The sequence below is a fragment of the Esox lucius genome, chromosome 19 (assembly GCF_011004845.1).
Source record: "Esox lucius isolate fEsoLuc1 chromosome 19, fEsoLuc1.pri, whole genome shotgun sequence".
In the NCBI taxonomy this organism is placed as follows: domain Eukaryota; kingdom Metazoa; phylum Chordata; class Actinopteri; order Esociformes; family Esocidae; genus Esox; species Esox lucius.
In genome coordinates, this window is record NC_047587.1 from 26,128,984 (window position 1) to 26,147,036 (window position 18,053).

At 40.4% G+C, this 18,053-nt stretch overlaps 2 protein-coding genes across 7 annotated transcripts in view; one reads left to right on the plus strand and one right to left on the minus strand.

Moving 5' to 3' along the window:
- cpne2 (copine II) overlaps positions 1 to 4,653 on the plus strand; it is a 43,419-nt gene extending 38,766 nt beyond the window's left edge. The window contains exon 16 of the mRNA XM_013138968.3: positions 1,660 to 4,653. Coding sequence (XP_012994422.1) covers positions 1,660 to 1,767 — 108 coding nt within the window. The 3' untranslated portion in view covers positions 1,768 to 4,653. The remainder of the gene's footprint in view (positions 1 to 1,659) is intronic.
- A 5,060-nt stretch (positions 4,654 to 9,713) lies between these two features.
- On the minus strand, positions 9,714 to 17,960 carry psme3ip1 (proteasome activator subunit 3 interacting protein 1). Of its 6 annotated transcripts, none has more exons than XM_010883988.3 (9): positions 17,896 to 17,960; positions 14,393 to 14,441; positions 13,634 to 13,767; positions 13,408 to 13,506; positions 12,700 to 12,821; positions 10,989 to 11,122; positions 10,758 to 10,831; positions 10,483 to 10,638; positions 9,714 to 10,155 (listed from the first exon to the last, which is right to left on the minus strand). In XM_010883988.3, exons 3-9 carry the CDS (start codon positions 13,758 to 13,760, stop codon positions 10,151 to 10,153), a joined length of 717 nt encoding a protein of 238 aa, XP_010882290.1. In that variant the 5' UTR covers positions 13,761 to 13,767; positions 14,393 to 14,441; positions 17,896 to 17,960; the 3' UTR covers positions 9,714 to 10,150. The 6 variants fall into 6 exon arrangements, with proteins under 6 accessions (XP_010882290.1, XP_010882289.1, XP_010882285.1 ...); XM_010883987.3 differs by having other exon boundaries at positions 9,714 to 10,171; XM_010883983.4 differs by lacking the exon at positions 9,714 to 10,155 and having other exon boundaries at positions 10,243 to 10,638.
- Between the last annotated feature and the right edge of the window lie 93 nt (positions 17,961 to 18,053).

Consider the following 18,053-nt stretch of genomic DNA (forward strand, 5'->3'; position numbering starts at 1 on the left):
CATGTTTAAGCCTTTACAAAACCTTAACCCTTAATTTGACCATGTGAAAAGAATGCCCAATCCTAAGAGGGATACCTAAGCCTTACTCTGTTTCCTTAATACATTAATACATTACCTTAACTTAACCCTAACATCAACACTTAACCATAACCTTAATGCCAGAGTATTATTAATCTTAACAGCAACATTTAGAAATCTGTGCCAATTTAATGAAATATGTGAATACGTCATTGTACATAAGTATTCAGTCCCTTGGCCATGACAAACTGAGCTCTGATGGGTCCTGTGTCTTTGATAATCCCTGATGCTTTTTTAACTTGATTATAACTTGAAGTCCATCTGTTGCAAATTTGAGTCTATAACACCCCAAAATGTGAAGAATGTAATGGGGTCTGAATACTTTATTAGATCTTGTTTTTTTGTTTTTTCACTATTTGCATATAATGACTTCTGTTGCCCCCGATTGCTCCAGTGATGTATTTACTGCATCAATGGGCTTGATACTAAGGCAACATATTATTGTTGATTATATTCACATCAGGAAAGTAGGAAACAGAGTCAGAGGACAGTTTTGTTGATGGAATCAGACAGGAAGGGCATGGGCAGCTGGCCAAGCCGGGGCCCTAACCCACATAGCCAGGAGATGTGTGGTCCAGAGTCAGGAGTGATAGGATTAAAATATTGATCTAAATGGAGAAAGGCTGGATGCAGAAGATAAGTAAACACGTGTCTATATTTACAGGGTCTAATAGACCCCTACACCAGAATCCAAGATGATAGTATAGCTACTTATTCAAGCTCTTTTTCAGTGCATGTTTGAAATATGTTGTACCATTTGTAATTGAGTAGTATGAGCAATTTAGTCAGGGGTCTGAATACTTCCAAGGCTGTATATGACATTTCTGTGCCGTTGAGATTTCCAGACCCCTTATTCGGTTGTACGTCCCAATTATTTATGGACATATGGCCGTGTGAATCAAGTCCAAAATGTCTTTGTGCAGATAATTGGCAACTCCTGGAAATGTAATGGGAAATATACACAATGGCAATTTAACCATAAATACTTCTTTAGAAATGAAGTAGCTGTGTGAGAAATGTAATGGTTCCCAACATTGTTCAAATTGCTGGAGGAACATGGTTGAAATGACCCCTATATAATATTACCACCCTATTCCTGTCTTAAGAGTACTTTATTATCAGAAAAAAGGTCTAATACATTACAGCTATTTTATTATTGTTTGGGATTTTACCTGATTTTCAGTAAATCAGACGTTTTAGAAAAATGTCCGCCTAGTTGACTGACATGCTTCTAGAAAAATTCTCAAAAATCTAAATACATTCTCTAATAAATATGTATATTTCAAAAATCATTTACCAATGAATATCACACATTAAATACACATACAAATGCACCACTTCCAGTCACTAAAATATTCCTTAATGTGTGTGGTATTAGTCCATCATTCTGTAAAAATGCATAATTATCTTACCCATCAGCAGGAGAGATCACACACAGAGAAATCTCTGGACTGACTTTCATACTGTCTTTTGTCCCAAACCATTTACTAGAGCAAAGTTGATTTGAATACATTCTCATTCTTGTACAATCACTGAAATGTAGATCTCCTGTGGCTTTTTTTCCCTGTCATGTTCTCACAGGCTCCGAAGGAAACTTTAGCTAAATCAGTATTGGCTGAGCTGCCGCAACAGGTCACTCAGTATTTCAAACAGAGGAACCTGTCGCCTAGCAACACAGCATCAGAGTGAAACCCCAGGCCTCGGTTCATCATGCATGTTGCAAATATCTACTTACTGTTTACAAAACAACAAAAAAGTGCATGAAATGTTTTTTTTATATGTATTTATCAGATTTTTTTTTTTTACTTATTTGAAAGCAAGATTTTGTGTAGGAGAAAAAAGTGTCAAAGAACACTACTTTGCTGTCCCCTGAAGGGAAATTTTTGAAATGAGTATACTGAATGTACATTTATACAATGTTCAATGTTTTGAAATGGAAATGTTTTTATGTATCTTTTATGCAGTGAATTGTAATTTGTTGTACTTGTTGGCTACCTTTAAGGTGTTGTTATTGAATTTATAAAGTTCACCATGACATTTAAGTTCCCACTCAGGTCATTAAACTTACAGAAATGTCACTGTTGCATTTGTTTGACTAGAACATACAGGAGGCATTCCAGAGCAGATTAATGTTGTCATGCTGTTCATCTCCATTGGCCACCATCTTTGTTCCATTAAGTAGGAAATTAATGTCTAACCACCTACGTGTCAACTGTATTAACAAAAATCCCATGATCAAAGGTTGGATGTTTCTTTTCAACTGTTAACTGCAAGTTTATGCGGTTACTCTTCACTGATTTTGTGGTTTTGTTTGACCCTCACAAATGTGACCAAATACATTTTTGAAACAGGAACCAATTAGCAGCAATTTACACTCAGTGGCCACTTTATAGGGTACACTTACCTAATATTGGGTAGGACCGGTTTTGCTTCGAGAACAGCCTGAATACTTTGTGGCATGGATTTGATTCGGTGCTGGAAACATTCTTTGGGGATTTTGCTCCATGTTGACCTGATAGTATCACAGTTCATGCAGATCTTTCAGCCACACATTCTTTCCTGTTCCACGTCGTCCCAAAGGTGCTCTGTTGGATCTGGGGACTGTGCAGGCCACTGGAGTAAATTGAAGTTACATGTTCAGCTTGAATCAGATCTAGATGACGTGTGCTTTGACATGGCACACTGTCCTGTTGGGTAAATGGGTAAACTGTGGCCATAAAATATATGAATACATAATATATTTTGAAATTCAAATAATGCGTTATTGGTATTAAGGGGACAAAAACTGTGTATTAATGTGTGACAAGAAATCAATCCCATAAAAGGTTATATCAGGGAACTAGGATTTCAACTCAAACAAAGTGCTCCACCCCGCTCTTTTCAAGTTACAGGAAAGTATATGGGCCAAAAGTGCCCTCCTATTCAGAAATTCAAAAAAATGCTGACACCCACAGCACACTAACGCTGCTTGTTACCTCATACATCCGGTTGTATCATGACAGTTCTGTGATTATGTAGTCAGTCCAAGAGAGATAAAGTATATGGACAGTAACCCTTTAGTGTTTCAGGCTCGATATTCCCATGCTTTAGATTTGAAATGATGCAATGACTATGGGGATAAAGTGCTGACTGTCAGTTTTAGTTTCAGTGTATTTTTAATCACAACAAACCATTGAAAATTGTCATCATGTTTTGAAAATAGTCCCCCCCCATTTTTAGTTGCCAAAAATGTTTGGGCACAAAATCCTTTTTTGCCCATATACTGATAGCCCCCAAAATGTTGAGACTATCTGCAAAACCTGCTGAAATTGTAAATGCTTCATCCTGTAAAATTAAAATACCCTCAAACCAAAGCTGACACTTAAGAAATAAAAAAATAAAAAAATGTGTCACTGTCCAAACACTTCTGGAGTTCACTGTTTTATGATTTTCGTTTCTGAGTGTGTGATATCAGGTTTAGAAATACTGTATATTGATTTTTACCATTCATGAATCATAGTTCCAATTCTAGCCGAACATACCGGGGGCTAAAATGCACCGTTTGTCCTGATCTCCACATTTTGATTGTGGCCAAATTCTGAGACAGGTGCAGATGAATTCAAGACACTCCAGAGGTATTGAGACACGTGTTTTGTCTGCATATGAATAAAGCGTGAAAAGATATGGATGGTCAATCCATTTAACCGTTAACATTACACCAGTCTTTAATCTCACTGACCAGTACCATTGACTTGGTTGTAATGGTTTTAAAATAAATGTTTATTACTTTTGAAAAAATGTCTGTCAATTCATTAGCATATAGGGAGTCACCAGTTAGATAAGGGAAACAATTCACTTCAGTTGATAGATCAGACAGTGATTTGATCATAGCCTATTGATCAGATCACAAAACACAATGGCCAGGCTTAAGACCATCAAACCCATGGTGTATCATAGGTATGGTAAATTGTGATTGATCTAAAAGTAATGGTTGTGTTTCCCCGGGAATAGAGGGTGTGACATTTAGCCAATGTAGAATAAAGGGGCCCTGGTGGAAAAAGGTTGTTAACCCTTGCTCTAGAAACCAACAAATGTCACCCTTTTTTAATGTGAAAATTGTCATGAAAAGTTAATTTAGACATAATAAAGAAACATATAAACAATGACACTGCTGTTGATCTGAACTTTGCCCATGTAGATTGAAATAACAGTAGCAGTTTCAATCTACACGGTTGACCAGCTTACAAATTGAGTGGTCAGTCAATATGCATTCAAGCAGTAAACCTAAAAATGCTGAGCTGAACATTGTCTGGTGTAAGACATAATGGTTTTGAAACAACAATTGACTAGATCAACGTAGTGTTAGCATTGCTGCATAAATGTAGCCTTGCACAGTTGCCTGATCACACAAAACTCACGTTTAAACGCTACACAGATGTAAGTCAAGTCATAATGAGTAGACTTAAAGGGATAGTTCGGCCAAAATTAATATTTGGGTAAAAGTCTACTTACTCTGAGTTGTTTCTGAAGGCACATAGAGTCATTTTTCAAAAAACAATCTTGAAAGATATCAGTCATTTCCAAAGCATTAGACATACCATGGAACACATTCATCATCAGGTGGAGAAAATATGGCACAACAGAGACATTACAAAGCACTGGACGTCCCTCCAAAATTGATGAAAAGACGAGAAGAAAACTGGGCAGGGAGGTTTCCAAGAGGCCTACAGCAACATTAAAGGAACTGCAGGAATCTCTGGCAAGTACTGGCTGTGTGCTACATGTGACAACAATCTCCTGTATTCTTCATATGAATGGGCTATGGGGTAGGGTGGCAAGACGGAAGACTTTTCATACAAAGAAAAACATCCAAGCTGAAGTTTGCAAAAACAAAGTCAAGTCTCCCAAAAGCACGTGGGAAAATGTGTTATGGTCTGATGAAACCAAAGTTGAACTTTTGGGCCATAATTCCAAAAGGTATGTTTGGTGTAAAAACAACACTGCACATCACCCAAAGAACACCATACCCACAGTGAAGCATTGTGGTGGCAGCATCATGCGTTGGGGCTGTTCTGGCACAAATACCAAGCAATTCTGGCACAAAACTTTCAGGTGTCCATTAGAGAGCTGAAGATAAAGAGAAAGTTCACCTTTCAGCATGACAACAACCCAAAGCACACGTCCAAATCCACAAAAACATGGCTTCACCAGAAGAAGATTAACATTTTGGAATGGCCCAGCCAGAGCCCAGACCTGAATCCAAATTAACATATGTAGGGTGATCTGAAGAGGGCTGTGCACAGGAGATGTCCTCGCAATCTGACAGATTTGGAGCGCTTTTGCAAAGAAGAGTGAGTCAAGATGTGCCATGCTAATAGACTCCTACCCAAAAGACTGAGTGTTGTAATAAAATGAAAAGGTGCTTCAACAAAGTATTAGTTAAAGGGTGTGCACACTTATGCAACCAGGTTATTGAGAGATTTTTTATTTTAATTTTCCCCCCTCAAAGATTTCAGTTTTTCTTTCAGTTTTTCAATTGAATTGTTCACTTTATACACTCACCTAAAGGATTATTAGGAATACCTGTTAAATTTTTCATTAATGCAATTATCTAATCAACCAATCACATGGAAGTTGCTTCAATGCATTTAGGGGTGTGGTCCAGGTCAAGACAATCTCCTGAACTCCAAACTGAATGTCAGAATGGGAAAGAAAGGTGATTTAAGCAATTTTGAGCGTGGCATGGTTGTTGGTGCCAGACAGGCCGGTCTGTGTATTTCACCATCTGCTCAGTTACTGGGATTTTCACGCACAACCATTTCTAGGGTTTACAAAGAATGGTGTGAAACGGGAAAAACATCCAGTATGCGGCAGTCCTGTGGGCGAAAATGCCTTGTTGATGCTATTGGTCAGAGGAGAATGGGCCAATTGATTCAAGCTGATAGAAGAGCAACTTTGACTGAAATAACCACTCGTTACAACCGAGGTATGCAACAAAGCATTTGTGAAGCCACAACACGCACAACCTTGAGGCGGATGGGCTACAACAGCAGAAGACCCCACCGGGTACCACTCATCTCCAATACAAATAGGAAAAAGAGGCTACAATTTGCACGAGCTCACCAAAATTGGACAGTTGAAGACTGGAAGAATGTTGCCTGGTCTCGAGTCAGAATTTGGCGTAAACAGAATGAGAACATGGATCCATCATGCCTTGTTACCACTGTGCAGGCTGGTGGTGGTGGTGTAATGGTGTGGGGGATGTTTTCTTGGCACACTTTAGGCCCCTTAGTGGCAACTGGGCATAATTTAAATGCCACAGCCTACCTGAGCATTGTTTCTGACCATGTCCATCCCTTTATGACCACCATGTACCCATCCTCTGATGGCTACTTCCAGCAGGATAATGCACCATGTCACAAAGCTCGAATAATTTGAAATTGGTTTCTTGAACATGAAAATTAGTTCACTGTACTGAAATGGCCCCCACAGTCACCAGATCTCAACCCAATAGAGCATCAACTGCAAGATGCTATCCTATCAATATGGTCCAACATTTCTACAGAATGCTTTCAGCACCTTGTTGAATCAATGCCACGTAGAATTAAGGCAGTTCTGAAGGCGAAAGGGGGTCAAACACAGTATTAGTATGGTGTTCCTAATAATCCTTTAGGTGGGTGTAGGTCACATTAAAGGTGAAAGTTCTGACATGATTTATCTTTGTCTCATTCTTTTACATCACAAGAAATTAGCATTTTAACAGGGGTGTGTAGACTTTTTATATCCAGTAACACAAAATGAAAATTAAATAACATTTCTGGCCACAAAATTAGATAATATATTCAATCACTGATATAGCCACCCTTCTTTTCAATAACTGCCATGAGACTTCCATCCATGAAGTCTGTCAGTTTCTTGATCTGTTCACGATCAACTTTCACTGAAGCAGCAACCACAGCCTCTCAAATGCTGTTCAGAGAGGTGTATTGTGTTCGCTGACTGTAAATCTCATGTTTGAGAAGGGTCCACTAGTTCTCAATAGGATTTAAGTCAGGTAAGGAAGGGGACCAGGTCGTTATTCAGGCATCTTTGAGGCCCTTGCTTCCTAGCCAAGCAGTGGAGTACCTGGATGCATGTGATGGAGCATTGTCCTGCATAAAGAACATGGCCTTCTTGAATGCTGAGTACGTCTTCCTGTCCCACTGCTTGAAGAAAGTATCTTCCAGAAACTGGCAGTAGGTATGGGAGTTGAGTTTCAATCCATCTTCAAACAGAAAAGATCCAACTACCTCATCCTTAATGATAGCAGCCCATACCAGTACCCCTCCCCCACCTTGCTGGCAACTGACTCAAAGTGGTACCCTGTGTCCATTAGTGATGGCCACAGGCCTATCCATCTGGTCCATCAAGAGTCACTCTCATTTCATCTGTCCATAAAACCTTAGAAAAATCTGTCTTCAGGTATTTCTTTGCCCAATCTATACGCTTCAACATGTGAATCTTATTCAGTGTTGGTCTTCTTTCAGCCTTATTGATCTTGGTCATGTCTCTGAGCACTTGACACCTTGTACTTCTGGACACTCCAGGTAGGCTGCAGTTCTGGAATATGGTGGCACTGGAGGATAATGATTTCCTGGTAGCTTCACCTTTAATTCTTCTTTTGCAGTTAATTTGCATCTTTTCTTCTCCATGCATTCTTTGCACCCCAGTTGACTATTCACAACAAAACATTTGAGTGTCCGGTGGTCACGCCTCAATAGTTTAGCTATTTCAAGAGTGTTGCATCTGTCTGAAAGGCATTTTACAATTTATGACAATTCAGTGTTAAATCTCTTTAGGCCCATTTTACCTGAGGTCATGAAGCTGCCTAATACTTATGCACACCTTGATATAAGGTGTTGTTCACTGTTGCCACACCCTTCCTCATTAGCAATCAAGCAAGTTTATTTATATAGCACAATTCATACATAGAATCAATACAATGTGCTTTACAATTAAGAAAAAAAATACAATAGAATTAAAACAGTCAGATTGTGACAATTCTCTAACTCAGCTCCAGGGGGACTGCATGAACTTCAACACCCCGGTATCTCAAACCTCGCATTCCAGCTCTAGGATGAACCCGTCAGTCCCTTTGTGAGATGATCTTTGCATCAATGTCTGACTTTGCTCTCTCAGGTGATATGTACACAAATACACATCACCTGAAAATGATTAAATCCAACGAGCATTCAAGTTTATATGGTTTGGAGTTGGAAAATGTGCATAGAAATAATAATACGATCAGAACACTCACTTGCCTAATAATTGTGCAAGCAGTGTTAGTGTAAGGCACAGTGTTAGTGTAAGGCACAGTGTAAGTGTAAGGCACAGTGTTAGTGTAAGGCACAGTGTTAGTGTAAGGCACAGTGTAAGTGTAAGGCACAGTGTAAGGCACAGTGTAAGTGTAAGGCAGTGTTAGTGTAAGGCACAGTGTTAGTGTAAGGCACAGTGTAAGTGTAAGGCACAGTGTAAGTGTAAGGCACAGTGTTAGTGTAAGGCACAGTGTAAGTGTAAGGCAGTGTTAGTGTAAGGCACAGTGTAAGTGTAAGGCACAGTGTTAGTGTAAGGCACAGTGTAAGGCACAGTGTAAGTGTAAGGCACAGTGTAAGTGTAAGGCACAGTGTAAGGCACAGTGTAAGTGTAAGGCACAGTGTAAGTGTAAGGCAGTGTTAGTGTAAGGCACAGTGTAAGTGTAAGGCACAGTGTTAGTGTAAGGCACAGTGTAAGACACAGTGTAAGTGTAAGGCACAGTGTAAGTGTAAGGCACAGTGTAAGGCACAGTGTTAGTGTAAGGCACAGTGTAAGTGTAAGGCACAGTGTTAGTGTAAGGCACAGTGTAAGGCACAGTGTTAGTGTAAGGCACAGTGTAAGTGTAAGGCAGTGTTAGTGTAAGGCACAGTGTAAGTGTAAGGCACAGTGTAAGGCACAGTGTAAGTGTAAGGCACAGTGTAAGTGTAAGGCACAGTGTAAGGCACAGTGTAAGTGTAAGGCACAGTGTAAGGCACAGTGTTAGTGTAAGGCACAGTGTTAGTGTAAGGCACAGTGTAAGGCCGTGCGAGGCAACCATGTTTTTTTCTTTACTAGTGTGTTAATAATGAGTTCCATTCAAACCATATTGCAGAATTCAAGCATTAGTATAATTTAAACACTGTGTGTAGCCAACGTCCTAAGGTTAGCAGAGACTGCACTCACATAAACACCGCATGACAACTCATTTGGAATTGACCTTTACATTTCTATTCCATCTCTAACATTCAGCAGTCAAGACTGAAGTGCCCAGACATTTCTATTCCAACATATCAAAACACAAACTGAAACAACTGAGTCTTAACGTATGCCTAAAATATAATTTATATGTATCCCCTGGCCTCACGTTGGACCATTGTAATGTTGTTGGCCGTTTCAGTCACATCTCTGTTAAGAACAGATAAACATCTATGCAGGATTTAGAAGGTTGAATATACTAAAACGTATCCATTTGAGAATATTTTCATAAAATGTGTATCCAGTATAACCATATTCTTGCCCAGTATGAAAAGGTATATCACCACACTAAACCTTCATAGCCTTTTTGTCACTATTAACCAATTGCACAAAAATTAGTGAAACAGAAACAGAAGTCACTTCCATTTTATTAAAACTGGAGCCATTTCATTCCATTTATTATTTGACATTCATTCATGCACTCATGTACACAAACTCCGTACAGGAAATACAACTAACAGACGAACCAAATATAACTTTATTTCCTTCTTCCCAAGCCTTGACCTTCCAACCATCAAACACAGATTTCCATGAAAAGAAGTCCATTAAAATCCAGCATTGTTTGCGCGGATTCATCCAACAGAAACAGGACAGAAATAAAGGGAAACACATGACCACATTGCACCTGAGACGGCCCAAAAAGCTCTGGCTTGCTTTCTTGATGATATCTAAGGTACGGTATAAATGTGATGTGACAATCTAGCAGTCTTGTCCTTGATCCACAGCTGTCAATCACTGTTCCCCTTGACCAATAGCACAGCTGCAGCTGCAGGGGGATGTCCTCAGGTTAGGCTGCCAGGGATTTAAACTGCATGAGACGTAATATTGGAAGGAAGGGGATGTCACGTTTGAAAGCACAACACCAAAACCACAATGCTATTGAAGTTCATTTCACAGGTTTTAATTCAGATTTAGTGATTATAAAGAAAGGAAATCACAACAAGCTATGCAGCGCACGGCCGGGAAAAGACCACGAAAGGGCTTGATGACTTTATTAGTGACTCACACATCTGTCAAAGCACTGTGAGTATAGGTGTTTGCGGCCTCTTTTTGCATGTATGTGTGTCTATCTGCAGACTCTGTATCTCTTTATGGGAAAGATGCTCCCATCCACGCTACCTTCGCTGTCGCTGCTGGACTCAGAGTCGCTGCTGCCGGAGTAGGCTCCCAGGCCCGGCAGGATGCCCACACACACGGCAGCTGAGGGGAGGTGGAGGACGCCTGTTGTCTTTACCGCGGAGCCCTGCTCACCCGCGCCTCCGCCCGCCTCCTGCTCTGAGAGCACAAACCACTGTCAGTCACAATCACTGGGGTCAGTTAACGCGGGAGTACGTGTCAGATAGGGGTTGGTCAGGAGAGCGCTCGGCGGTGACTTTATGAGAATCCCAACCCACCTGTCCGGCTCCCGTTTCCAGCGCCTGGCTCTTCGACCTTCTGTTTCTTGCTACTGTCTGAGGACTGTGAAGAGCTGTTGGGGAGAGGAAGGTAAGACCACAGGTCCATTCACTAGTTGCCATCCACAGCCCAACCCCATTAATCTAACACCGTATCCAGACGCATTGGAAGCAGTGACCATGAGAGTTGGAGACTATTAACAGGGTTATAGGCGTGGCTCCGGGCCGCACCTGCGTCGCTTTACTGCCCCGGCCAACAAGTGTGCCTGGGACAGGTGACTGGTCTTGACCTCTGCTGGTTTGGCGCCAGTCCTTCTCTCCGGCTCCTTACGACTCTCAGTGGACGCCAGCTTCTTCAGAGCACTGTGAGACACTGGAGTTAAGGAGATGGAACGGAGCAGACCGAGACGTCCAGATCCTAGATGTCATAATGAACTGTTGATTAGAGTGATGGGGACAATGGCTGACTATTATTTCATGTCTCATTATGACTTGACTCCAGTGAGACAGTGCCCACTGCTATAACTATCACAATGGAATGGTCAACTATGCTTGAATGACTGAGTCCAGGGGAGGTGGAACACACAGAGCTTTTTGGCTTCATTGAGCCACAGTCAAGGTGTGTCCACCTAAACCCAGTCAACTCCTTACACTTACTATTCCATCTTTGGGCCTCCACCCCTGCCCTGGAAAACTGACATACTTTGAAGCTAAGAAAAATCTGTGACACTGGTGGGAAAACTATCTGAACTAGGACAAATTACAATATTAGGAAAGAGGATCTGGCTCGATGACTCTCAGCGGTAAGCGCTTCAAACTGTCTCCCATCAGCATACAAACCAGCCCGCTGTAGGAGTCGGTTGCCAAGACAACACATCCTCCTCCATCTGCAGACAAACCTGATTGTCAGTGAAGAGAGAGAGAGACGTAGGGAACATTGCTCATTTCCGTGACAGCATAATGGTCTGACCACGCCCTCAGTTTCAATTGATAACATAATGGTTTGACCACGCCCACTGCTTTACATGATAGTGTAACATCTGGCCACGCCCCTTTCTTCACCACTGTATGTGACTGACAGGCAAATAAGGCCAGCCATCAAGCCAGTGACGTTTTAAGCTATAGCTACATTTAGAATGAAGCACCACAGGACCACGGCTCTAAGCGGTCCTGAGATATCTGTGACGTGAGAGCAGATTTGCATACATTTACATACATAATATCAGTTTAGCGGACATGCAAAGCGTAATGTGCACTTTAAAGTAGATGCATTAAAATCAAAATATTTTGCTTCACAAAATGTCCTTCCTGAAGATCAAACCAGCAACAATCAATCTGCAAAAGTACTTCAAAGCAGGAACATTGCGAACTGAGTGGCTAATAATCTCCTCAGTGAGGTCATCACAATAACAATCCAAAGGAGGTTGCAACTGACGGTCAGTGTTGATGCTAATTTAAACTGTCCTGTTATCCAGGCTGTTGGACGTAACAGTGTCTCATCATATGAACTGTGGTTGTACAGTATGTGTTTCTGTTTTACAAAGGGTAGCTACTGGATGACATGTTTTGAAAGCAGTAACAAGAGGGAAGAGCAGCCATTCCAACCTGAAGCCTGTACACTCTGACAGCCTCCTCCTGGCCATCAGCTTAACTAAGCTGGTTGTGGGAGTTGAGGGGTAGGACAAGCCTAATATACTGACAAAGAGCAGAAAGCTCAACTCAACCAAAGAAAAGTGACAGTGTGGAGACAGACAGAGAATGAGGGTCATTGGCCTTCACATCCACACACTTACTGTATATCCATTATTTATGGGACTCATGCCCACTTGACATTTTATTTATATATATTTTTAGCACTCAACAGAATGACAGGAAAATGTGCGCACTGTTTTTGCTGCCTGTCTGTGTGAGAGAGAGTTTACAGCAGATTCTGAAAGGATATTCTATACTCTTTTAGCTCATGCAGCTCCTCGTCTCTACGTTGTTTCTCCACCAGACTCTGTTGCCTGGAGACCTCGTCCAAGAAGTGAGACTCATCCTCATCCAGGCCTTTTACCATGTTTTCTGTAGTATAAAGAGACATTACCATGGAAACAATATCTAAGTATGGTAGTGCCAATACAACCACACCATGATCATCTTAACTTATATTATGAATTATTCCATTTGTAAATACAAACAAACAGTTTTAATATTTTCTCCAGAATTGTCCTTGGTTAAAGAGCATTTAGCTTCAGAAGACACATATGGTGATTAGTAATAGTGGGCTGGTCAGCAGGGAAACTGAAAGACAGGGAAGCTGTTATGCCAAGGAGCAGGCGCTAATCATTCCCAAGACCAGATCATAAACTAATGCTGCACCTCTTCAGACGCAGTCAAACACACTGCTGTTCCATCAGTTCACACAAACAGGTTCAGAGTTCATAACAGGACCAGAGTTCATAACAGGACCAGAGTTCATAACAGGACCAGAGTTCATAACAGGACCAGAGTTCATAACAGGACCAGAGTTCATAACAGGACCAGAGTTCATAACAGGACCATCCATGCCGTAGATGTGAGATGTGTGTGTCAACTCAAGACATCCAATGCCCAGAACATAGGAAGGAAAATGGAGAGCAGCTGAAAGAATCACATCAGTGAGCCTTACTGAATTTAAACTGCTCTTCATACTCTTCCTGCTTCTTGTCTTTCTGCTCCTGTAGCCGTTCATAGAGGGTACGCCCATCATACTCTTCCTCAGGCACCTCTGAGTCAGGAAGACAGCAGAAACACACGAAGACCTGAGACATGCAGCGGCTTCGAGGAGACCAGTGAAAGATGTAGCGTGTATACGTGGTGCCCTTGGCTGCCAGTTACTGGGACAGGAGACTCACCTTCTGGATCCTCAGGCTTCCTAACCTTTTCCCATTCCTCCTGTCTCAGCTTCCTCTTCTCCTCGATCTCGGCCTCTGACACAAATTTCCGACTAAGGTCTACACCCCCGGCCACTGGCACTGCCATCTCACTCCTTAAAGAAAAGAGCACTTGAATTAAACTGGTCAGACAGCCTCAAATAGCATCCACAATGGACTACAGGAAATACATGCTAGAATGCATATCTTTACAACAAACAGTTGGTTAAGGGACAATAAGCATTTGAGACAATAACGAACAGCCTACAACCAGTCCAAAAAACATAAAATGAGCTATGAATGCCTTCCACCAGCCATATCACAATGACAAGGTTTGCTATTTAAGGTTAGCCTACAAACTTTGGGGGGGCAACAAGCCTATTATGGAGAAGATAAATGTATGCTGTATAATCTTCAAGAATCAATAGATACACATCATTCATTTATAAATCAAAAATGCATGTTTTAATCTTGTGGACAGATTAAACTGAGAGAACATGTCATTGTCCATGTTGAAAGATGTGATTACAGGCAGCATCAATCCCTGTTCATTGATTATTTGGATAAATCAGGATTGGGTGATGTGGTGATGCCAAAAGGGATAAAATTGTACTCGTTTCTAAGCCTTCGGATGTCAAATTCTGGAAATATTGAGATCATGGATGTAGCACCTGCAGATTTCCCCATTCAAGTTGAATGGAGCCATCACAAATGGAGATACAGTGAGGACTAAGGACTTACTTTACTCAACACAAACAGGTAGACCGCAGACACCAAGTCAAGAAATCATCTGTTGAACAGAAAATAATTCAGCAGTGAAACAGCGGTGAATGCAGAGAGGAAAACAGAGAAAATCAGAGGTAAAATAAACATGGTACAAGACTGGAAAAAGATATGAGTCTTTAGAGCCTGTGTAATCTATGAGACTCTACCTCCCTCTAGCTGTCAATTTAGAAAAAAAGTGTATGTAGTGTTGCTGTCTACCGTTAGCTGTCAAATTAAAAGATACACTGAACAAAATTATCCATTTAAATTACCATTTATCATGAGCTGAACTCAAAGATCTAAGACTTTCTATATGTACACAAAAGGCCTATTTTTCTCAAATATTGTTCACAAATCTGTCTGAATGTGTTAGTGAGCACTTCTTTGCCAAGATAATCCATCCACCTCACAGATTATTGCACAGGTGTGCCTTAAGATGGCCACAATAAAAGGCCACTCTAAAATGTGCTGAAATAAGGATAGCCTTAGGTGGTATTAGCTGAGGGTAACTAACCTACTGATGGCAGAGCTCTTTCTAAATACTAATGCCTTGCACACATTACCATTTTGGAAAGACATGGAACCTGACCATCCTACCAGCAAGAAACCATTTTAAAATGATTAAATAATTACCCACCTAAGGAGCAATGCCATCGAGGCAATCTCCATTTTGTAGTAAACATCACACGCATAAGTCAATGTCTGATTCCCCCTATTAATCAAGTTGGAGTCCAACAATAACAATAAGGAAAGTGAGTGCCAATTATATATCCTAACCTACCTTGTTGATTATCCCAAACTTAACAGTACCAGGGAGAGGTTTGGACACACCTACTCATTCAAGGGTATATCTTAATTTTTTACTATTTTCCACATTGTAGAACAATAATGAAGACATCAAAACTATAAAAAGAAAACCTATGGAATCATGTAATAAGCGAAAAATATATTTCATATTGTAAATTCTTCAAACCAGCCACCTTTCTCTTTACAATAGCTTTGCACACTTGGCATTCTCTCAACGAGATTCATGAGGTAGTCACTAGGAATGCTTTTCCAAAAGTCATGAAGGAGTTCCTACAGATGCTGATGATTACATGTATTATTTCATAGGTTTAATATCTTCATGATTTCTCTAAAATGTGGAAAATACTACAATTATAGTAATAACCTTGAATGAGTAGACATGTCCAATCCTTTGACTGGTAGTGATAAATAAACATCCTTTTTACCACTAGAGATCTCCAGCACACTCTATGCTAGGGGTGTAGTTGGCACTCATTGTGGCAGTCATAATCTCTCTGCTACAAGAAACCATATCCCCTCTAGTAATTTAAAAGGATCTCTATGTGCCTTACAGATTAGAGCTAGACTCTTGAGCAAGGGTTCTCAATCTTTCTTTCCCCACCCATCGAAACACATTTTCCCCAGAGCATGTACTGTGCACTGAAAACATCTGCTTCCACAAGTATTCATTGTGATTTTATACAACCATAAATGCATTCTGGCTTGCAAAGTTAATCCCTATCTAGTAAGACAACTTGCCTTGGGTGAATGTTATATCAATTTATATAAATTCAAGGCACCATTCTAGGATACCTGCATGATGTATCCCTTATACATGCAGGCAACAGAAACAAGGGACTTCGGTTTCTAGCAAAGTTAGTTGACCATAGGTCAATGTCAGACCTCAGTTGTGTTCAAATTTCTTAGGCAAATCATGGTTAGTGAATTTGTTAAAATGGTTACAAACATTATATATAAATCACAACATGTACATGTTCCACTGTAAATATAACGGTGCTCTCTTTTGTTGACTCTTATGAGAATGTCAAAAAGTAGATGGAAATTAACTTCATCCAGTCTGCAAGTGTGGTGGGTGTAACTTAGTAAAAAAAAATGCTTCAGGGTGTCAAAGATTTGCTCCTCTCACAAGGCTGGGGAGATAAAAATATATGTCAAAACCTGGCGGTCAGGTAGCAAACTGTGGTCAAGTACCAGTCTGCGGCCCTGTGGTAGGGAGTCCCTGCGTCTAGAAATGAAGTCCCAGTAGGTGGTGGCATAGAGGTGCCTGAGAGATAAGGTCTGCAGTTAGCAATGCCTCCATATAACAGCTCTTCTGGAACAGCTTTCCTCTGTTCAGACACTGCTTATGCCTGACATTTTGTACAATGTCTGCACAGATTCCAAGTAATCCCTAATTATATAACATAACACACATTATGTTACTGTACTCTTTCAGTCAATTACATAACAAGCCACCACTGGTTAAGGCCTGCATCATCAGAGAAGATAAATATTACAAAGACAGATGAAGACAGGCACAATCCCAAATCAATTAATCCCTTAAGGAGAAGATTTGATTTGCATAAATACAATGTTGAAACTACCTAATAGTCTATCAAAGGGCACGATGGCACTATTACAAAAAAAGCTTACACCTGTCAAATTCTGTCAGGACTCCGTAGACATATAAGTGAGTTTGTTATGGATTGCCTGATCGTTCAGCTGGCTTGAGCATGGATATAGTTGATGACTACAAATATGCTTGCAGACGCACGAGCAACCACAAGGAGTCACTAAAGCAACACACGAAAACGCTCTCCTGTCTGACTATCCTTCCCCAACTAGTATACCGTCAGAATATTTTGCGCTTCCCTTTATGGAACTCGGAGGAACAGAATGCCCGCTGGGTTTTTGTAAAAAATAAAATAAATAAAAATATTACTTGCGTGCATGCGCTAAATGTACCTTCGGCGCCTGCAATAAAATAATGTATTATTGCCACGACCTGGTCGGCTGACAACAGCTTTACATAATACTTGAATATTACAGATAACGTTTTTTACGTGCAAATAAAGTATGTGTAAATGCAGCAATTGCAATAACTGGCCAGGAAAATTCTAATTTCTTAAGTAACGAACGTATTTTAACATTAGTGTTTGACATTACAAAACCGACTTGATGTTTCTTCTCTGTGCCAAGATTCTGGTTCAGAAACTCGCTACTAACAAACAGGCCTACATTATCTGCTACTACTAGTTAGGTTTCCTTCTATAATAGTTAGGCTACTATTCGTCATCGTCAGCTATATTAATACGGGCTTGTAAGACTGATTATCCGTAACCTACTGTAAGCAAGGCTATCTAGCTATATACGCGACAGAGTTGGACAGACAATACTAGCAGCTAATCGACAAGATAAAAAACATTGTGTTTGTTCAGCAACAGAGGTCTAGCTAGCTGTCTGTCTTGCTGTAACTAACTCCGTTAGCTAGCTATAACGTTAGCGTTACTTGAACTAGCACGACTTAGCTTAATGATAAATCGTAGCTAAATACTGCGTAATCAAAAATATGAGATAACACAATGGTTAGAATAGTTCATTAATATACAGGTTATACTAAATTAAAACTGTCAGATTGAATAAATAGTAAAAATATAGGCAACAACATAGCTAGGTAGCAAGGATCATTTTACCTGATCCACGGACCCTCGTGTCACAGTAAATATGTTCCCCGTAGTTTGTAAATAGCCAATATAGTTCCCACCTGAAAGTATGTAAATAAATACCTACAGCTAAATAGGTCATGAACATTTTGTGCGAAATATTTTTTGTTAAAATAAAAGTATACATT

What these genes read in the sequence shown, in the direction of transcription:
- psme3ip1 (XM_010883983.4), bottom strand. Translation starts at nt 13,760, where the DNA reads ATGGCAGTGCCAGTGGCCGGGGGTGTAGACCTTAGTCGGAAATTTGTG. An exon ending in TGAAGAGCAGTTTAAATTCA is followed by an intron (nt 12,822 to 13,407) that starts GTAAGGCTCACT and finishes TTTATACTACAG; the next exon opens with AAAACATGGTAAAAGGCCTG. An exon ending in TGGAAACGGGAGCCGGACAG is followed by an intron (nt 10,639 to 10,757) that starts GTGGGTTGGGAT and finishes TTGTGCTCTCAG; the next exon opens with AGCAGGAGGCGGGCGGAGGC.